The 17,411-nt window shown below is 42.9% G+C and overlaps 2 protein-coding genes across 3 annotated transcripts in view; both read right to left on the bottom strand.

Annotated features, from left to right (window-relative positions):
• Window positions 1–328: 328 nt before the first annotated feature.
• The window catches only part of LOC144032251 (inositol-tetrakisphosphate 1-kinase-like), a 43,711-nt gene continuing 26,628 nt past the window's right edge, over window positions 329–17,411 (bottom strand). Inside the window, exons 9-11 of the mRNA XM_077539986.1 lie at window positions 17,296–17,363; window positions 1,498–1,660; window positions 329–759 (exon numbers count right to left, since the gene is read on the bottom strand). Of these exons, the coding sequence (XP_077396112.1) occupies window positions 491–759; window positions 1,498–1,660; window positions 17,296–17,363 (500 nt within the window). The 3' untranslated portion in view covers window positions 329–490. The remainder of the gene's footprint in view (window positions 760–1,497; window positions 1,661–17,295; window positions 17,364–17,411) is intronic.
• Window positions 10,751–16,641, bottom strand: LOC144032249 (uncharacterized). Of its 2 annotated transcripts, XM_077539983.1 has the most exons (5): window positions 16,128–16,641; window positions 15,988–16,010; window positions 15,676–15,756; window positions 15,497–15,598; window positions 10,751–15,412 (listed from the first exon to the last, which is right to left on the bottom strand). In XM_077539983.1, the coding sequence occupies exon 5, from the start codon at window positions 15,234–15,236 to the stop codon at window positions 10,989–10,991; it is 4,248 nt and encodes a 1,415-aa protein (XP_077396109.1). In that variant the 5' UTR covers window positions 15,237–15,412; window positions 15,497–15,598; window positions 15,676–15,756; window positions 15,988–16,010; window positions 16,128–16,641; the 3' UTR covers window positions 10,751–10,988. The 2 variants fall into 2 exon arrangements, with proteins under 2 accessions (XP_077396109.1, XP_077396108.1); XM_077539982.1 differs by lacking the exon at window positions 15,988–16,010.

Raw genomic sequence — 17,411 nt, 5'->3', positions numbered from 1 at the left:
TTGGTCACGTGATTTTTCCTTCTCAGCTGTTCCGACTCGAGTTGAAAAAAAAATGTGATGGCACTCAGGAAGTGGGCAGCTTATCTCTTGGTTCAAACGTCCGTGGCGTTGAACACGACGCATACACGCAGAAGGGATCATACATTGCACATCTAGTGGCACATCTTTTACCTAGTCTGAAAAAATGCCGAGCCGGGTGTCATTGCAGCAAAGAATACAAATGACTTCACATTACACTACTGTTAAAAGTCTCATTGGACAAAAACAACAATAATAATAATTAAAAAAAAGGCCAAGAGAGAGGGGGGGGGGGGGGGGGGGGGGGGGGGGGGGAGCTTTAACCTCAATCACCATCATTTGCAAGAACTACACAGGAAAAGGTTGTGATTAGGTAGATTAGCATTACCATCATAATTATTATGATTTATTATTCATTGTTATTGTCACTGTTGTGATGTGTTTTTCCAGAGAGAGGGGGGGCGGGGCAGAGTCACTGGGAGGAGGCCTTGGTGGCGATGGTGGACACGCAATGCTGCTGGAAGTTGGGCGAGCTGCAGCCCAGCCGCTGGTGACGCGCGCCTTTCAGTCCCGCGTCGCCCTCCACCAACCACTGGGGGGCGGCGGCGGTCGCGGCGGGGACGCTCAGGCCTTTGGGCGCCTCGCCGGAGGGGGGCGGCTCGGGCGGGGCCGCGTGGCTCTGGAGCACGCTGCTGATGTGGTTGAGCAGGTCGCTGAAGAACTCGGGGACGCCCTCGTAACCTGCCCACACGGGCCAACAAGATGGCGGCAAAGTGTTACTTTTGGAGAAATGGAGCTCCTCAAATTACTTCAACAGAGTTCCTTGGACACTGAAATGGCGGTTAAAGACTACTTGTGTCTAAATGAAGCTCATGAACTCACTTCAACATAAGATCCTTGGCACACAGATCCCACAAGGTGGCGTCATAGCGTTATTTTTGTCTAAATGAAGGACCTCATCTTACTTTAACATAGTTTCTTGTTGGCACCAAGATGCCACAGGATGGCGGCAAAGTGTTATTTTAGCCGAAACAAAGGTCCTGAACTCACTTGGACATAATTCTTTGGGACCAGAATGCCACAAGATGGCGCCAAAGTGCTACTTTTGGACAAATGGAGCTCCTCAAATTACTTCAACAGAGTTCCGTGGACACTGAAACGGTGGTTAAAGACTACTTTTGTCTAAATGGAGCTCATGAACTCACTTCAACATAAGATCCTTGGCACAAAGATCCCACAAGGTGGCGTCAAAGCGCTAATTTTGTAGAAATGAAGCACCTCAACTTACTTCAACATAGTTTCTTGTTGGCACCAAGACGCCACAGGTGGGCGGCAAAGCACTAGTTTACCCTAAACAAAATTTCTTAGCACCAAGATGCCACAAGATGGCGGCAAAGGCCGACTTTTCTAAATGAAGCTCCTCAACTCACCCACGCGAGTGACAGAAATGTGAATGATGATGATGATATGACGACTTACCCGGGAAGGCGTTGACGTCGATGACGGCGTGCTGGCCAGTTTGGTTGTTGATGATGACGTCGATGCCGAACAAGGACACGCCTAGCGCCTGTCGCAAGGATCTGGACAGTTCTCGGATGACGTCGTCGCTGGGAGGCTGTGACACGCCCTCCACGTTCTCCCTCTAAAAGTGTAACAGTATGTCAATATCTATACAAAGATCATATTTACATTTTTATATAGTGAGAGAGAATATTACAAGGCCGCTTCTGTCAAAATTTGATGGATGACATTCTTAATTAGATTAGGGGGGTCATGTATGGGTCATGACCCCTCCCTAATGAAGATTAATGACCCTTTAATGACTTCCAGATGTCATATAATGAGGGTTAATGACCCTTAATGACTTCCTGATGTCATTTAATGAGGGTTAATGACCCTTAATGACTTCCTGATGTCATTTAATGAAGATTAATGACCCCTAATGACTTCCTGCTGTCATTTAATGAAGATTAATGACCCTTAATGACTTCCTGATGTCATTTAATGAAGATTAATGACCCTTTAATGACTTCCAGATGTCATTTAATGAGGGTTAATGACCTTTAATGACTTCCAGATGTCATTTAATGAGGGGTAATGACCTTTAATGACTTCCGGATGTCGTTTAATGAGGATGAATGACCTTTAATGACTTCCGGATGTCGTATAATGAAGATGAATGACCTTTAATGACTTCCGGATGTCGTTTAATGAAGATGAATGACCTTTAATGACTTCCAGGTGTTATATAATGAAGATGAATGACCCTTAATGACTTCCTGATGTCATTTAATGAAGATTAATGACCCCTTAATGAAGATGGATGATGTGTAGGTGGTGTTCCTACCTGTTTTTGCAGATATCATGGCTGACCCGGGTTCAAATGCTAATTGTTTGGTTAACTTCCGGATCCGGTGCACGCCCCCCTAGATTGAGTGAATAATGAATAATAATGAGATTGAATGACGTGATCGGAGGGAGTGGTTTAGTATGGGTAAAAAGGATATAACAAGCGCTTCAACAGTCCAATAGAGCTACAGCGAGGATGGCGGGGAAAATCAATGTAATCAGCGAGACAAATGTTTCAGTGCAGATGGGACGCACTGGGACCGACTCGATTTTGGATGCGCCGCGTAAGAAGCAGATGTTTTTGCGACGTATTCAGAAACCCCCCGCAGAGTCTTTGGAGGAAATATGGTCTTTGGATCCATCTGCCTCATGGGGATACCGCTTCCTTTACGAGATGGGTGAGCTGTGTCTGTATTTTAGCATGGACGGTGTTGAAAATACATCACCTAGTGGCTATGGGACTCTAAACTCTAATGACTGGGGTATATTAAATCAACTGGTACCTCGAGTGTTGAAAGAATGTATGATGTCGTCTGAACCATGGAATGTTTTAACATTTACATGGGTCTCGAGGACAACGCCTACAGGTCGTTGGTTTTTTAAGGTGAAAATTGATTCTAACAACCTGATAGAGACTGGTGATCGCACAAATCAGAATGAACTGTTTTTTACTTTGGAAGCATTTAACACTGAATGTGGTGTTTTTTTTAGGGTTTTGACCCTACCGTTGGCTGAATGGAATGAGAGGATGGATGCGCACTCTGAAAAAATCTCCACCCTCTTTTTGGACAGCCGGCATTGGCGAAACATTGTGGGTGTAAGGAAGGCGTTGACGTTTGAGTAGTCAACGCCCCTATGAACCGCCTACTCTGACGTCATAAGCCAACCCCCCCCTCAAGGACAGCCCCCCTACCACTTAGACAATGGGAAAATACGCCTCTTTACAACAAATCCCTCCCATATAACCGCCCCTATGTAATATAAGAGCAGGAGTCTCCAGCCGGACTACACTTTGCCTGAAAAAGCCAACGACGACAACGATGCCTCCTACCAGACAGAGTTCCAGACGCCTGGCAACATCGTGGACGCCTCTGGGTGCCCGGAGTGTGGTGCCTCTGGTGGAAGGATCGCGGCTTAAAGTCTCAAAAGGTACGCAGACAGAGAGCTCTGACTTTGAGGAGGGAAAGGACGTTGAGGCAGCCGCGACCCACCTTGAGCGAGAGCAGTTGGACTGTTCTCAGTACCCCGCGACTGCCGACGAGAACACCCCTCCGCCGGAGAACTCTCAAGAAGTGCAGCTGACCGATGAGTACATTGCCTCGCTGGAGTATTCACAACTGCTGATGACTCCTGAGGAACTCAATACCCGGCATGAACACCTACCTCCTCAACAGCCTCAGGAGTCTCAGCAGCAGCAGCCTCAGCAGCAACTAACCTCTGACGGGGACGTTGTGGAGGGGTGCCCGCCAACAGCCTTGCCTTCACCTACAAACCTTGACAAGGACTGGGACCTTGTCTGGAACGGGCCCCCGGACAGTTGGCTGTGTCGGGATAAGTACAACTGTATAAAACAGACTATAGGACATCTCCTCAATCAAGTTATAGTTAAATACAGTAGAGATGAATGTAATGGCTGTTTAATCAACCATCCCAGCCAGAGGCAGCACCAGTGTCTAGAAATAGACGATGATGAGTATTTTAGGAAACATTATCATCGTGTGATAGCATTGTTGTGCACGCCTAAATTCCTCCCCAGCATTCATTACATGTTGAACTTGCTTCATCTGACTACCGACATTAAGAAGGTCAAGACAGCGGCCGAGATTGTCCTGCTAGATCTCGAGCAAGAGAAGAAGATACTCGACAAGCTCGAGCAACTGGACGCCCTTGAAGGCCCCGGATCGCTGTCGAACGACCTCAAGACTCTGCTGGACAAGTACTACAATTCTAAATAGAGACACACGATGGGGAATATCTTCAGAAAATTGTTGTTTCGATATTACGGTTTGTGTAATTGGGCGGACATTCTGGAGAGAACCATTCTACATACTTCTGACCGAGACGGACGAATTGACAAAATGTTGTTGATTATGCAAAAAGTCAGATCATTGTCTCATTCGCTATTTCATGTATCTTGGGATTGTTTTGTCAGACGTGTTGTGAACGAGAGTCATTTGGGTTTGGCCAATACAATTAAAGCCGTTCTGGATGCATGGTGTGATGACGTGGGTGTAGGTCACCTGGTAACAATTTTGACTCTGTTTGTTGATTCTGCAAAATACTGTCTAGAAAATAACTACCCTTTAGACTTACCTGTTGAATTAAAAGAATTTCAAACCGTCGTTGAATTAAAAGTTAGTCCCTATGTCTTATCCCGAGTCCTTGAGTATATTAATTCTTAGTATTGCCTTTTAGTATTATGCATGTAATCATTTTTACTATTGTGTATGATTATACTATGGAAATCATGTAATAAACCAAAAAAACAAAAGAAGTCATGTCTGTGTGAATTTATCAATAAATAATCGTTGCATATATCATTTAAATTCATTTTCTGATGATGGCTGAGAGGAAGTGTATGGAGAAGCTTTACTACGATGCCTCACACCCGGCCAGTTTTGGTGGTGTAGAGCGTTTACACTTAGGTGTACAGGATGTTACGGGTAAAAAAGTAAATCGTGATCGAGTCAGGGGTTTCTTAATCGAGCAAGATGCCTACACCTTACACAAACCCGCTAGAATCAATTTCCCACGAAACAGGGTTTTTGTCCCAAGGGCGCTGAATCAATTTCAGGCAGACCTCTGCGATATGCAGGCCCTGGCTGGCGTCAACGAAGGATTTAAATATTTACTGACCGTCATCGATGTTTTTTCAAAAAAAGCCTACGTACGCATTTTGAAGGATAAGACGGCTCCGCAGGTAGTTAAAGCTTTTGAATCTGTTTTGTCTGAGAGTGGGACGCCTCGAAAAATACAGACCGACGCGGGTAAAGAATTTTTTAACAGACATTTTCAGAACCTGATGAAAAAACACAACATTGTTCATTTTGCTACTGCCAGTGATCTGAAAGCCCAGGTTGTTGAAAGGTTTAATAGAACTTTAAAAACTAGAATGTGGAGATATTTTACGGCCAGAAACACACGCAGGTATATCGACGTCGTACAAGATTTAGTAAGTAGTTATAACGAAAGCTACCATAAAAGTATAAAAATGAAGCCCAATCAAGTTACTGACGGAAATACTCAACAGGTTTTCCAGAATCTATACGGTAATATGCCGATAGAGCAAAGTGGGAAATTAAAAATGCGTTTTAAAACAGGAGATGTGGTGAGGATATCTAAATTAAGAGGAGTGTTTGATAAAAAATACGAGCAGAGCTTTACGGACGAATTGTTTACCATATCTGAATGTCTTCCTCGTTTTCCACCCGTCTACAAACTGAAAGATTATGACGGGGATGTCATAGAAGGATCGTTTTACGAAGGTGAATTACAGAAGGTGAGCGTATCAAAAGACCACACATTCCATATTGAGAAAATCCTTAAAAGGCGCACGGTGAGGGGGCAGAGACAATTCCTCGTTCGTTGGAAGGGATGGCCCTCGAAATTCGATAGCTGGGTCCCCGCTTCTCAGATTGTAGACGTTTAAAAAAGAGTTTCAAATACAACTTGTATCAGAAGCCGGCATGGATCCCTTACACGATGGAGGATTCTACGTTACTCTACCTTCTAACGCTAGTATGGATGTGTATACGGACAACACAATCTCACAGTTCAGAGTGAATTTGGCCCAACACATTGATCTCGAAGGAAGTTGGGAGGTGGCCCTGACTGAGATTTCATACCCTCGTAGTTGGATAAACGTACCCGAAAACCAGACTACTTTCTATATAAAAGATATGACGCTTTCCAAAGCTAAGGATGCAAAGAACTCCGAGACAGCTAGGGGGTCTGATAAAAACGAATTTGTAACCCACACCTTAGATATTACATCCGGGGAATATGAAGATCTTGACAAGCTACGAGAGGCGGTTCTGTATATTATAAAAAATAAAATAGGCAACCAAATTTTACTCCATTACGATATTAATATGCGGAAATTTCTTTGGATGTCGTCAACCGGATGTTATAAGATCCGCTTTAATGCACCGTTGGCTTACATACTTGGTATGAAGGAAGGACAATGGTTTACTATAAAACCTAATTGGTTACCTGCCCCGTACCCAGCCGATATAAAGGCGGGTCAATACCATTTATACGTTTATACAGACGTGGTGCAACACCAGACGGTAGGGGATGCCTATGCTCCGTTATTGAGGACTGTTCCGATCGAAGGGAGATACGGGGAGTTTATTTTTAAAACTTTCAACCCTGCTTACTACCTGCCTATTAGTAGGAGACATATTGAAGAAGTAGGAATACAGATTAAGACGGATCAGAATCAGCCGGTTAATTTTAAATACGGAAAGATAATTATTACCCTGCATTTTAAACCGAGGTAAAAAACAATGGTCGTGATGGAGACACACCCTGACCTGTATCGCTTTGTTAATTATTACGAAACCCAAGCAGGAGGGTCGCTTCCGGGTTTTCACGGGGCCCCTGTGCAATATGGGCGAGGTTTGGGCTCCATTTTTTCAAAACTTTTCCGTTTTGTCGTACCTTTAGTCAAAAAAGGTTTTACAGTAGCGAAACCTCACCTGCAGTCGGCGGCTAAAAATATTGCCATGGATGTAGCAGGACGTGCGATGGAAAGAATACAGAGAAGAGAAAAGAATCAAGATGGATCCGGGTTAATGGTTTTGGCTCGAAGACCTTCGAGGAGACCGATAGGTCAGAGACTGGTTACTCATAAAAAGCGTAGGCGTGCAGTCAAAAGGAAATCAGTCTCAAGAAGGAAGCGCCGAAGAAGCAACGCCGACATTTTCTCTTAAACAATCTGACGAAAATGGCTCTTTTACATCACAAGTCGCAAGAATGCACTCTGTCGGAATTAGATTTGTTCTCACCGCCAATGACCCAACTTTCGATAGAACAAAGCCAATACGTCGAAATTTCACCCTTATCAGCTTTGACGGAGCAAGGACCCATTGAATTCTTCATACCGGGGGACGGTTCTAAATATATGGATCTCTCGGACACAATGCTTTACCTGCGTTTGCGAGTAACACACAGAGACGGCTCTCATCTGGGCCCCACCGACCACGTAGGCATCATTAACTATCCGTTAAACACAATCTTTACCCAAGTAGATGTTACATTAGGGGATAGACTCATCTCACAATCAAGCGCTACTCACCCTTACAGAGCTATGATTGAAACATTGTTAAACTTTTCAGAGGATTCTCTCAAAAGCCAATTTAGCACAGCCATGTTCTTCAAAGATACACGAGGGCGGATGGATTCAACATCGCTCACGGGCAACGATGTTAATGAAGGGCTGGTTCACAGAGCCCAATTGATTGAGGGGTCCAGGGAATTTCAACTCCTAGGCCCCATTCACTCGGATATTTTCTTTTGTGAGAGATACCTCTTAAATAACGTGGATCTAAGGCTAAAGCTAACAAGAGCCAGCGATGATTTTTGTTTAATGAGTCCCCCCGACGCTGATTGCTCTCTGAAGATAATAGGAGCCACCCTTTTTGTAAAAAAAGTAGCGGTCGCACCGGCCGTTTCTTTGGGTCACGCAGCGGCTCTCCACAAAGACAACGCGCTGTACCCCCTATCGAGGATCAACGTAAAGACTTACTCTATACCCCAGTTATCGAGGATCTGCCATCAAGACAATCTCTTTTTGGGACATACGCCAAAGTATGTGGTTTTAGCACTCGTCAATCACAGCGCTTTTGTGGGGCGGAAGAATTTAAATCCTTTTAACTTTGCCCACCACAATATTGAATACCTAGCCCTAACTCAAGAAGGGCGGCAGATCCCATCTAAGGCGTTTCAACCCCAATTTAACGCAGGAAACGCAGTGCGCGAGTTTCATAACTTGTTTTCCTCGACGGGGAGGTTTTTAAAAGATTTACCTCTAAGTATAGACCACGAAGACTTTCAACAAGGCTATGCTCTGTTTGCCTTTAATCTAAATCCTAGCCAGGACACAGAGGCTTTATCCCCTGTGTCCAGCGGTACACTCAGATTGGAGATGAGATTCAGGACCCCGCTTCCCCATACCGCCACACTTATTGTGTACGCTTGTTACGACTCTATTTTAGAAATTAACTCGAAGAGGGAAGTGTTAATGGACTATTACTGAGGAGATGAACGGAAGGGAATTGGAGAGTTTGATGACACGTTTACAAGGACATTTATTTGGAGGCGTTTACGCTTCGGACGAGTTATCCTCCTTGAAACCCTCGCCCCCCATATACTATATAGTTAATACACACCCCCGCTCTAAACCCGGAGAACATTGGTTGGCTCTCACCTTGGAAAAGGACGACTCTGCATCTTTTTTCGACCCCTTCGGCTTTCCCCCTGATTTTAAATATTACCCACAAAGTATAAAGTCTTTTCTGGAAAAGTATTCTAACCGTATAATTTACCATAATCGCCAGTTACAACACGAACTGTCAGCGGCCTGCGGCCCTCATTGTGTGTACTACCTGAGCCACAGAGGGTGTGGAGAGTCTTACCAGGATGTGATGGACTGCTACACCGACGATGTAATCAAGAATGATGCTATGGTATCTGCTTTTGTTCTGCGACACCGGTTTTTTACCTGCAAACCATGCGGAGGACAAAAATCATGTTCTTTCAACAAATTTAAAAAATGTCATTGTCTGTAACGGATTATGTTTTTCAAATCATTTATTCAATAAAAGCAATTTAAAAAGCAATACAGAGTGATGTGTTTTTCCTTACATAAAATAAGTGTCATATTTAAAACCCCTCCCACTTTATAGTCGAAGCAGTCCGTTTTCTTTTCTTTTTCCCGTTTGAAGATTCCTTAACAATGGGATTAGGTGTATATGAGCCGTTTTTTAGACGTCTCAACTCCTCGCGTGCATGTGGGTTAGAAACCGTTGTTTCGGGTATATTGAGTTCTGAGAGGGTGTGTAGAAACTCGCTCCAACCTCTAGGACCTTGCGATGAAACATTCTTGCCGATGAGATGTTTGAGTAAATCAGTCATGTGGGATCCTCTGACGGGCTTACCTCTGAAGATGAATTCGCTGCGAGGAGTCCAACCTCTTTCGTCGGTAGACAGTTTTCTTAAAACATAATCGGCGTTTTTACGGTAACGAGGAGGGATTGTTTGGACGATGTCGAGCCAGGCTTCATTCTCCAAACCCGTCGCTTCATCTGATGGGGATGTGTTTGATGTCTCAGCAGGTAGAGTCAGGTTGATTGGTCGTCGTTCGTTTTCCCCTTGTTTGAGCAACCCTAAATATCGTTGCATCAAGGATTGGTACTTTTTAATTTTCTCATACTGGTCTAGAGAACTATCTTCTAGGACCTCCTTCATTTTAAAATCCAAATTACGCTCCGCCGTCTCTCGAATGGTTGGTTCCGGCCTGCTTAAACGTTCCAGTTGGTGAGGTGAGACAAGAATCATTTTCTGAGCTGTTCTCAAACTCATGTTGGTTAAAGTTTATTTATTTATTAGACCGCCTAAAAGACTTCCGAGGACAGGGGCGAATGCCCCCAACAAGGGTAAGATAAAACCACCCTTTTGAATCAAGACAGCACGTTTTTTCTTCAGACTTTTTTTCTTATCGGCCAATTCTCTGATCACCTTCTTTTGCTTTTTTAGCCTCTTATACTGCGAAGGACTCAGCGGTATGTGACCTTTTAAGAGATTTAGAGCAATCTCGCAGAGAGCTTTCACCAAGCTAGCGGGACCGCGCAAAAGTATGTCTTTACGTTTCTTGGGCTTGGCGTGAAACAAAGTTTTGAGCAGCGGAGCATTTCTTTTTAAAAGCTTCGACATCTTATTAAGTCTTGGGTATGTAGACGGTAGGCCACTGATGAGCTAGTAAGCCCGTCCTCAGTCTATATTGATCTGGACATGTCGGGGTTAAATCCACTAATAAATACCCGTGAGCGTCTTTGGTAGCGTCTTCAAAGCTTTCCAAAAAATACTTTTTCTTTGAGGGAAATATCTGATTAGCCAAAACACTCGTTTGTAATTTATCACGCGGGTTTTTAAACAACACCATATAATTACTGTTGAGGCTGATTGTCCGGCTGTATTTACCTTGATGAAAAATGTTCTGCGTTAACATGATGACGCTCATATTCCTATGATGTCTATATTGGGTAAAAATTCTTACCACCTCAGGGTGGTCCGACGCCTGAAAGATGACGTCGTCCAGAATAACCAAATGACTTTGACGCGCTGGAAACAAACTTTCATCCTCAAAAGAATCAGGGAGACCTTTCACAAAGTTAATATTTTTATTCAGCTTTTGAAGTTCCTCGTACAGAGGTTGAAAAGAAGTGTAGATCCATACAACATTGTCAGGAAGACTTTTCATAACATGGTTACAATTTTCCAAGATACTTTTTACAAAATGTGTTTTTCCACACCCGCTTGGTCCAGATATTAAACAAGAAAAGGGGGGTTGAAGCCTCGGATCAAAATCAACTTGATTTAACTCCATTTCACAAAACACACTAATAACCGAAAGGCAGGGTGTGTCCGTGGGGGATAAGACGTCTCTTGTCATATACTACCCTGAACTTTTTCATGAATGACCTGTTTTTTAGGTGAAAACCCTTTTTGTTACGCACGATAGTGTGTTGAGGCGTTTCAATCGTTCTGGTTTGTGTGCCTGATGAGTCAATGTACCCTTCGACTAAATTCTTGATGCTGTCAAAGTTGACGCGTTTGCAAGTGTCATGGGTCTGTGTGATACCTTTTACCTTCATTACCGTTTTCATGCTGTTCCTAGTTTGGTAGGCGTAACTTTTAGGACCCGCTGAAACAAACTCCTGAATGCTATCTCCTCCCAACTCGTCAGTCAAATCCCCCAAATAGTCACCTAATTCCAAAGGACTTTCGCCGTCTTTGACTACATAGACGAGGCTGTCCGTGTCGGTGTACAAAACACTCGTCTGCAGTCGCTCCAAATATGCGTACATTTTTAGACGTGCATAAGCCGTGGTCATGCATGCTGCAAAGATGTTAGCGGTTTTGGAGGGGGGGACGTTGCAACGTCGGTGGTAGCTGTACTGCACGATCGACCTTTGATCGTTGAGGAAGTGAAAGGCTTTGATCTCGTACAACCCCGAAAATAACAATTCAAAGAAGCGTTCTGTGCTGCTTACAATCTCTGTTTTATCCAAATTATCACGCTGTCCCAATTTGCCCCAAAAGTTGTTGAGGCATAATTTAGACACCTGCCTCTTACCCGCATTCACATTTATTTTTGAGGGGTCTAGTCTAATACCTTGGTGAGTCTCATAGTTTTCGATGTACTTTTCCCTACCTGCCTGATCAACGACGTAGGAAGGATACCCCGAGGCCTCTTGCTTCCCTTTAAGGAATGTATCGATGTATGCTTTGAAGACGTCGCTACTCGACGAGTCAAAATGCCACACCTCCGTAATTTGTGATACGGTGTAGCCCAGCTCGAGAGCCTTGTTGAATTCAGGCGTAACCCAAACACCGGTTAAGGCTCTCTCGTCATCGTTATGCGAACACGAACTTTCTTGATTGTTAAGTTCTGCGCACGTGCGACAAAGTGTAAACACCAGTTTACCTCTTGCCGTTTTGTACGGCAGCAGGGGGAAATAGAGGCCTCGTGGAGGGTTGACTTTAGCTCTGATGAACCCGAAATACTTTTGGGGGTCATCGAAATTGTCGTGAATGATGGTAGGATGTCCTAACGGATAGGCACATGTGCTGTTGACAAAAGGATAAAGCGATGTAACATCGACGTACATTACACGTTCACCGGGGGCAGCCGTATAACGTAACACGAAGGCATTCGTTCTCCCTCCAAAAAGAGCTTTACGTGGTATAAGAGGCTCAGGGAATTTTGAATTGCGCAAGAACTCTCTTACATCCGGATTTGACTTTTTTAACCGCAGCCACTCATGCTCCCACATCAACACAAGCTGTACACCGTGCTTGACTTTTAGATCCTGTATTTTCTTTTTAACCCTGTCAAACTTTTCTTGAAACGGTCGTTTACTCATAGGACACTTTTGAGTAGGATCGTAACATTCACGGCATCCGTGATAGAAACATCCGAGATATTCCCATACATATTTTACGCCGTCTATCAAAGCGTACCCGTCTACATAGTACTGCCCGATCTTGACCTCCCCCTTGTTTAAGGCGTGAATAATAGGTATTTTTTGGCTGTGCGCCACCCACATTAGGTATTGGATCGAATCGCGTGAGAATGATTTGGATTGTTGTATGTAATTATCGGTCGGCGTAATAGCCAATGTTTTAGGTGTTAGGAAATTGTTCCGGAACACCTTCATGCAGGAGGAGGCGATAGTTACAGAATTGAACGGGTCTGTACCAGTCGCATTAAGAAACTCCTCTCTAAATTTCTCACAAGCTGTCGCCAAAATATTCACATCATTTCTGCAGTACATTAGAGCTTCCTGAGCAAAATTGAAGGTTCCCTTACACGCTACCTTGTACCATTCAAAAAACTTTGTACGATGGACCGTCGACATACGCTCTACCCCATAATATTTTGGATCAGGGTAGGGACCGATGTAATTTAAATGGTCTAGAGAGCTAAAGCCATGGGGGAAATACCCTTTAGTTTGATCGATGAAACCTAGAGCTTTAGGCAAGGAGCTGAGGGGCATCGTGAGGAAGGACAAGGAGTCGATGTACCCCAGTTTGTAGTCCGTATCTGAGAAACAAATGACTTTGCTCCCTTGCATAATGACGCTGACATTAACCCCCATGTCTACCATTTTGTTTAGAATGATGTAAGCGTCAAAACCTTTGGCGTTGTGAGCGATTAGTTTAGACTGTTCAAAACGAGGGTTCCTGACATAATCAAGAAATTGTTCGACGCAATCAAGACCCAACCAATGTTTTTCCACCCCCTTTGTCGATTTGGTACACACTAGGTAGGGTTTGTGTTTACCGTCAGCACCTACGAATGTTTCAAAATCGTAGTAAATTATTTGTTTACAAGGCGCTTCCGGTTTTAGAGGCTGCATGTAACACAGATGAGGGTTTCCTCTCGCCTCAGCACCGCCCTTAGGTAGAACCTCTCCACATACTGTGCATTTGGCTTGAGGGCATTTATGTTTAACATTCTCCCCCTGTGATTTGACGTAATATTCCACACTGCATTCGCTACATTTTTTGTATTTCTCACAGTTGCTAGTCTCGGATTTTGAGGTCTGTCTGCGTTCTTTGTGTTTAACGAAGCAACTCTCGTTCTGACATATTTTGTTACAATCGTTACAATGAATGGCTTTGAACGGTTGTTGTTTGCAGGTAGGGTCGAGACAGATGTGACAATGCCCCTCACAACTATGTTGTTCTTGGTTTTTATGCCCTTTGTAACATTGTCTGCAAAAGTAGGATTTCCCTATGAACTCCTTAACCGATTTTATTCCATAATAGTGTCCGTCTAATAGCAGTAAGAACACTGAGTCCTCTGATTTGGGGTATTGCGTCTCAAAAAAAGACAGGGGGCGTTCGCAATCCGCTCTATAAGCTATAACGATTTTGCGTTTCACAAGCGTTTCAAATTTGTGTACGTCCCTCAGACTAACGGCAGTCTCACAAGTCAACCCCACGCTTTGCTGTAAATAACGAGCCCTCTGTGTAGCCTGATCAACAGTCAACGATCCGTCAAGCAGGTATGCTAACGATCTAGCAAAGCATAATTTATCATCTTTGTCATACGTTATGTACAAACATCTCTTCTTCTTTTGAACCATTTCATCATTTGTAGTCAAAATTAGTTTGCGTTTGGCACCTCCTCCGCCATTAACATCAAATACAATCTGTACAACAAGTTCTAGACTATTGTCGGCCAGTACCTCTGTATTAGATTGTGCGATGCGATCTAGCAAATTATGGACTGCGTCAGTTACGTCATTCGGGTCATTAACAGCATCTAGGTAACAGTGCTCCCTCACATTTTCACCCACTATTTCTGCTTGGACTATATCACCGCGACTAGTCGATCTGATTACCTCCTGCACAGCTTCATTCAAATTATTGCCAATGTTTGTGTAGAAGGCTGCAAAATCAAGGGGGTCTTCGGGTCTCGTTGTATTTAGACGTCGTCTTATCTCCAAGTTGTTAAAATTCGGACGCCTAACTTGTCCCCCCACCTGTCTGTTTGTGTCTGAAGATTGTTGCAAGGTGGATTGTGTACTGGGGGTTGGTGCTGGGGGATGTTCTGCTTGAATGTGTCGATCTACCCGAGACTGTTGTTGGAGGTCTTGTCTAGCTGGTGTACTACTACCACCAGCTTCTGTCTGTTGCGTTTGATTGTGCGTGTATGGTTGGTATTGAAAGTTTTGTGTATTTGACACAAGTGTCTGCTGGCAATGTGTACTGCTGCTACCTTCTGCATATTGCATTTGATTGCGTGGGTGTGGCTGGGAATGTTGTGAAAATGATACAGAGGATTGCTGTTGGTCATTTCTATGTATGTCTGGTTCAAGTATGTCCTCAACGGCTTCGTCGTTTGAAGATGACTGGTTAAGACGTGCAAGAGCCCTCTCTAAAGGATTAAAGAAATCAATAAAATCCTCAATGTGTCTTATAGCCACAAACGGATCGCCATCATCGCCGCCGATTTCATCAGGCATTTGAAAAGGCTCGATTTGCATAGAGATCTCATCGTTTAAGGCATTTACAATTTCAGCCAAACCTTGACCTACATTATCTAAATCCATGTCACCCCCCTCAGAGTTTTCCATTTCAGATTCGCTTTCAATCGGTGGAAACCCGACGAATTCACCTTCCTCTTCGGCCCTCACGTTTTCACGCCTTAATATCTCTTCTTCTTCTTCTCCTTCTTCTTCTTCTTCGTCAGATATTATTATGACCTCAGGTTGAGCAGTCTCTGGGACCGTCTCGCTCAGTATATCACCACCTATAATCATACAACATTACCGGTTCATTTAAAAAATAGTAATACATAGGTTTTATTTTATTTTAAAAAAAAAAGGAAATTTACCGTTCACTCCTGCAGATAATTCGTCATCCAATTCTTCCTCATCACTCGTAATTACGAAAATCTCCGGCTGTCTAACCCTCTCGTTCACATCCTCATTCAATTCTGTAAATATCCATTACTAACAGTTAATTTTAAAGCAAGAAAAAGCTCTAAACGTTTCAAAAAAAAGAAATACTTACGCCGGATTCCTGTCACAACATCGCCACCTTGTGACGCTGAATAATAATACAGTTGAATTTCATCCAACAACGCTTCTAATTCTGTAAAAATTCAAATTTAAAATAAGAAATACGAACTCATTCACTCATTCAAAAAAAAATAAAATAAAAAAAAAACTCTCCTAACTCTATAAAATTAAAATAAAAGTAAAACAAAAAATACATATTAATACAGACTTATTCCAAAATCTCTCATAACTTAAAAATAAAATAAACGCTATAAGTATAAAAATAAAGTCATGCATCATTCCATTAAATAAATAAATCACTCACTAAGATGCTTGCTTTTCCAGAAGCTTCATTAAGATGTAGGGGTTTTTTATTTCATAGCAAAAACATTAATAGAAGTGAATATAAGTGCCACATTTGTATGAGTATATATACATATATAGATAATATCAAGAGTTAATTACCTGGATTCATCTTGGAAGCTCAGAGCCGATACCTCTTGAGAATTTTTCAGAGAAGTGAGTGTGGCATTGCGAAGGCCTCATATTACTTTTCCCCCTTCACCATAATAGAAATGGCTAGTACTTTTCCCCCGGCGGTTTTACCCATACTAAACCACTCCCTCCGATCACGTCATTCAATCTCAATATTATTCATTATTCACTCAATCTAGGGGGGCGTGCACCGGATCCGGAAGTTAACCAAACAATTAGCATTTGAACCCGGGTCAGCCATGATATCTGCAAAAACAGGTAGGAACACCACCTACACATCATCCATCTTCATTAAGGGGTCATTAATCTTCATTAAATGACATCAGGAAGTCATTAAGGGTCATTCATCTTCATTATATAACACCTGGAAGTCATTAAAGGTCATTCATCTTCATTAAACGACATCCGGAAGTCATTAAAGGTCATTCATCTTCATTATACGACATCCGGAAGTCATTAAAGGTCATTCATCCTCATTAAACGACATCCGGAAGTCATTAAAGGTCATTACCCCTCATTAAATGACATCTGGAAGTCATTAAAGGTCATTAACCCTCATTATATGACATCTGGAAGTCATTAAAGGGTCATTAATCTTCATTAAATGACATCAGGAAGTCATTAAGGGTCATTAATCTTCATTAAATGACATCAGGAAGTCATTAGGGGTCATTAATCTTCATTAAATGACATCAGGAAGTCATTAAGGGTCATTAACCCTCATTAAATGACATCAGGAAGTCATTAAGGGTCATTAACCCTCATTAAATGACATCAGGAAGTCATTAAGGGTCATTAACCCTCATTATATGACATCTGGAAGTCATTAAAGGGTCATTAATCTTCATTAGGGAGGGGTCATGACCCATACATGACCCCCCTAATCTAATTAAGAATGTCATCCATCAAATTTTGACAGAAGCGGCCTTGTAATATTCTCTCTATAGTGTATTTTTTTTATATACTTTCCACACATGTTCACAAACATTTAAGCAATGTGCTAAGCATATTATTTCCACTTATATGTATCCAAAATGAACCGATGCACATATTTTTGATTTGATCGTGTTATGTACATTTTCCATTCATAATGCCATCTGAAACGTGCTGGTAAAGCGATGTAAGATCTGCGTCGTACCGAGGTCAAGTCTGAGGACGATTCCGGCTTGGAAACGTTGTGGCTGTTGAAGAAAATGGCTTTCCTGTCTGAAAACACAACAAAGCAAAAGCAAGTCATATAAACCCGTACTGTAT

Source organism: Festucalex cinctus, chromosome 12, assembly GCF_051991245.1.
Source record: "Festucalex cinctus isolate MCC-2025b chromosome 12, RoL_Fcin_1.0, whole genome shotgun sequence".
NCBI lineage: Eukaryota > Metazoa > Chordata > Actinopteri > Syngnathiformes > Syngnathidae > Festucalex > Festucalex cinctus.
Note: the sequence above shows the minus strand (reverse complement) of the source record. Positions and strands in the feature narration are given on the sequence as shown.

Coding starts and splice junctions, on each gene's coding strand:
- LOC144032249 (XM_077539982.1), bottom strand. Junction 15,599..15,675: donor TGTTGTGACAGGAATCCGGC/GTAAGTATTTCT, acceptor GGATATTTACAG/AATTGAATGAGGATGTGAAC. Junction 15,413..15,496: donor ATTATCTGCAGGAGTGAACG/GTAAATTTCCTT, acceptor GTATGATTATAG/GTGGTGATATACTGAGCGAG.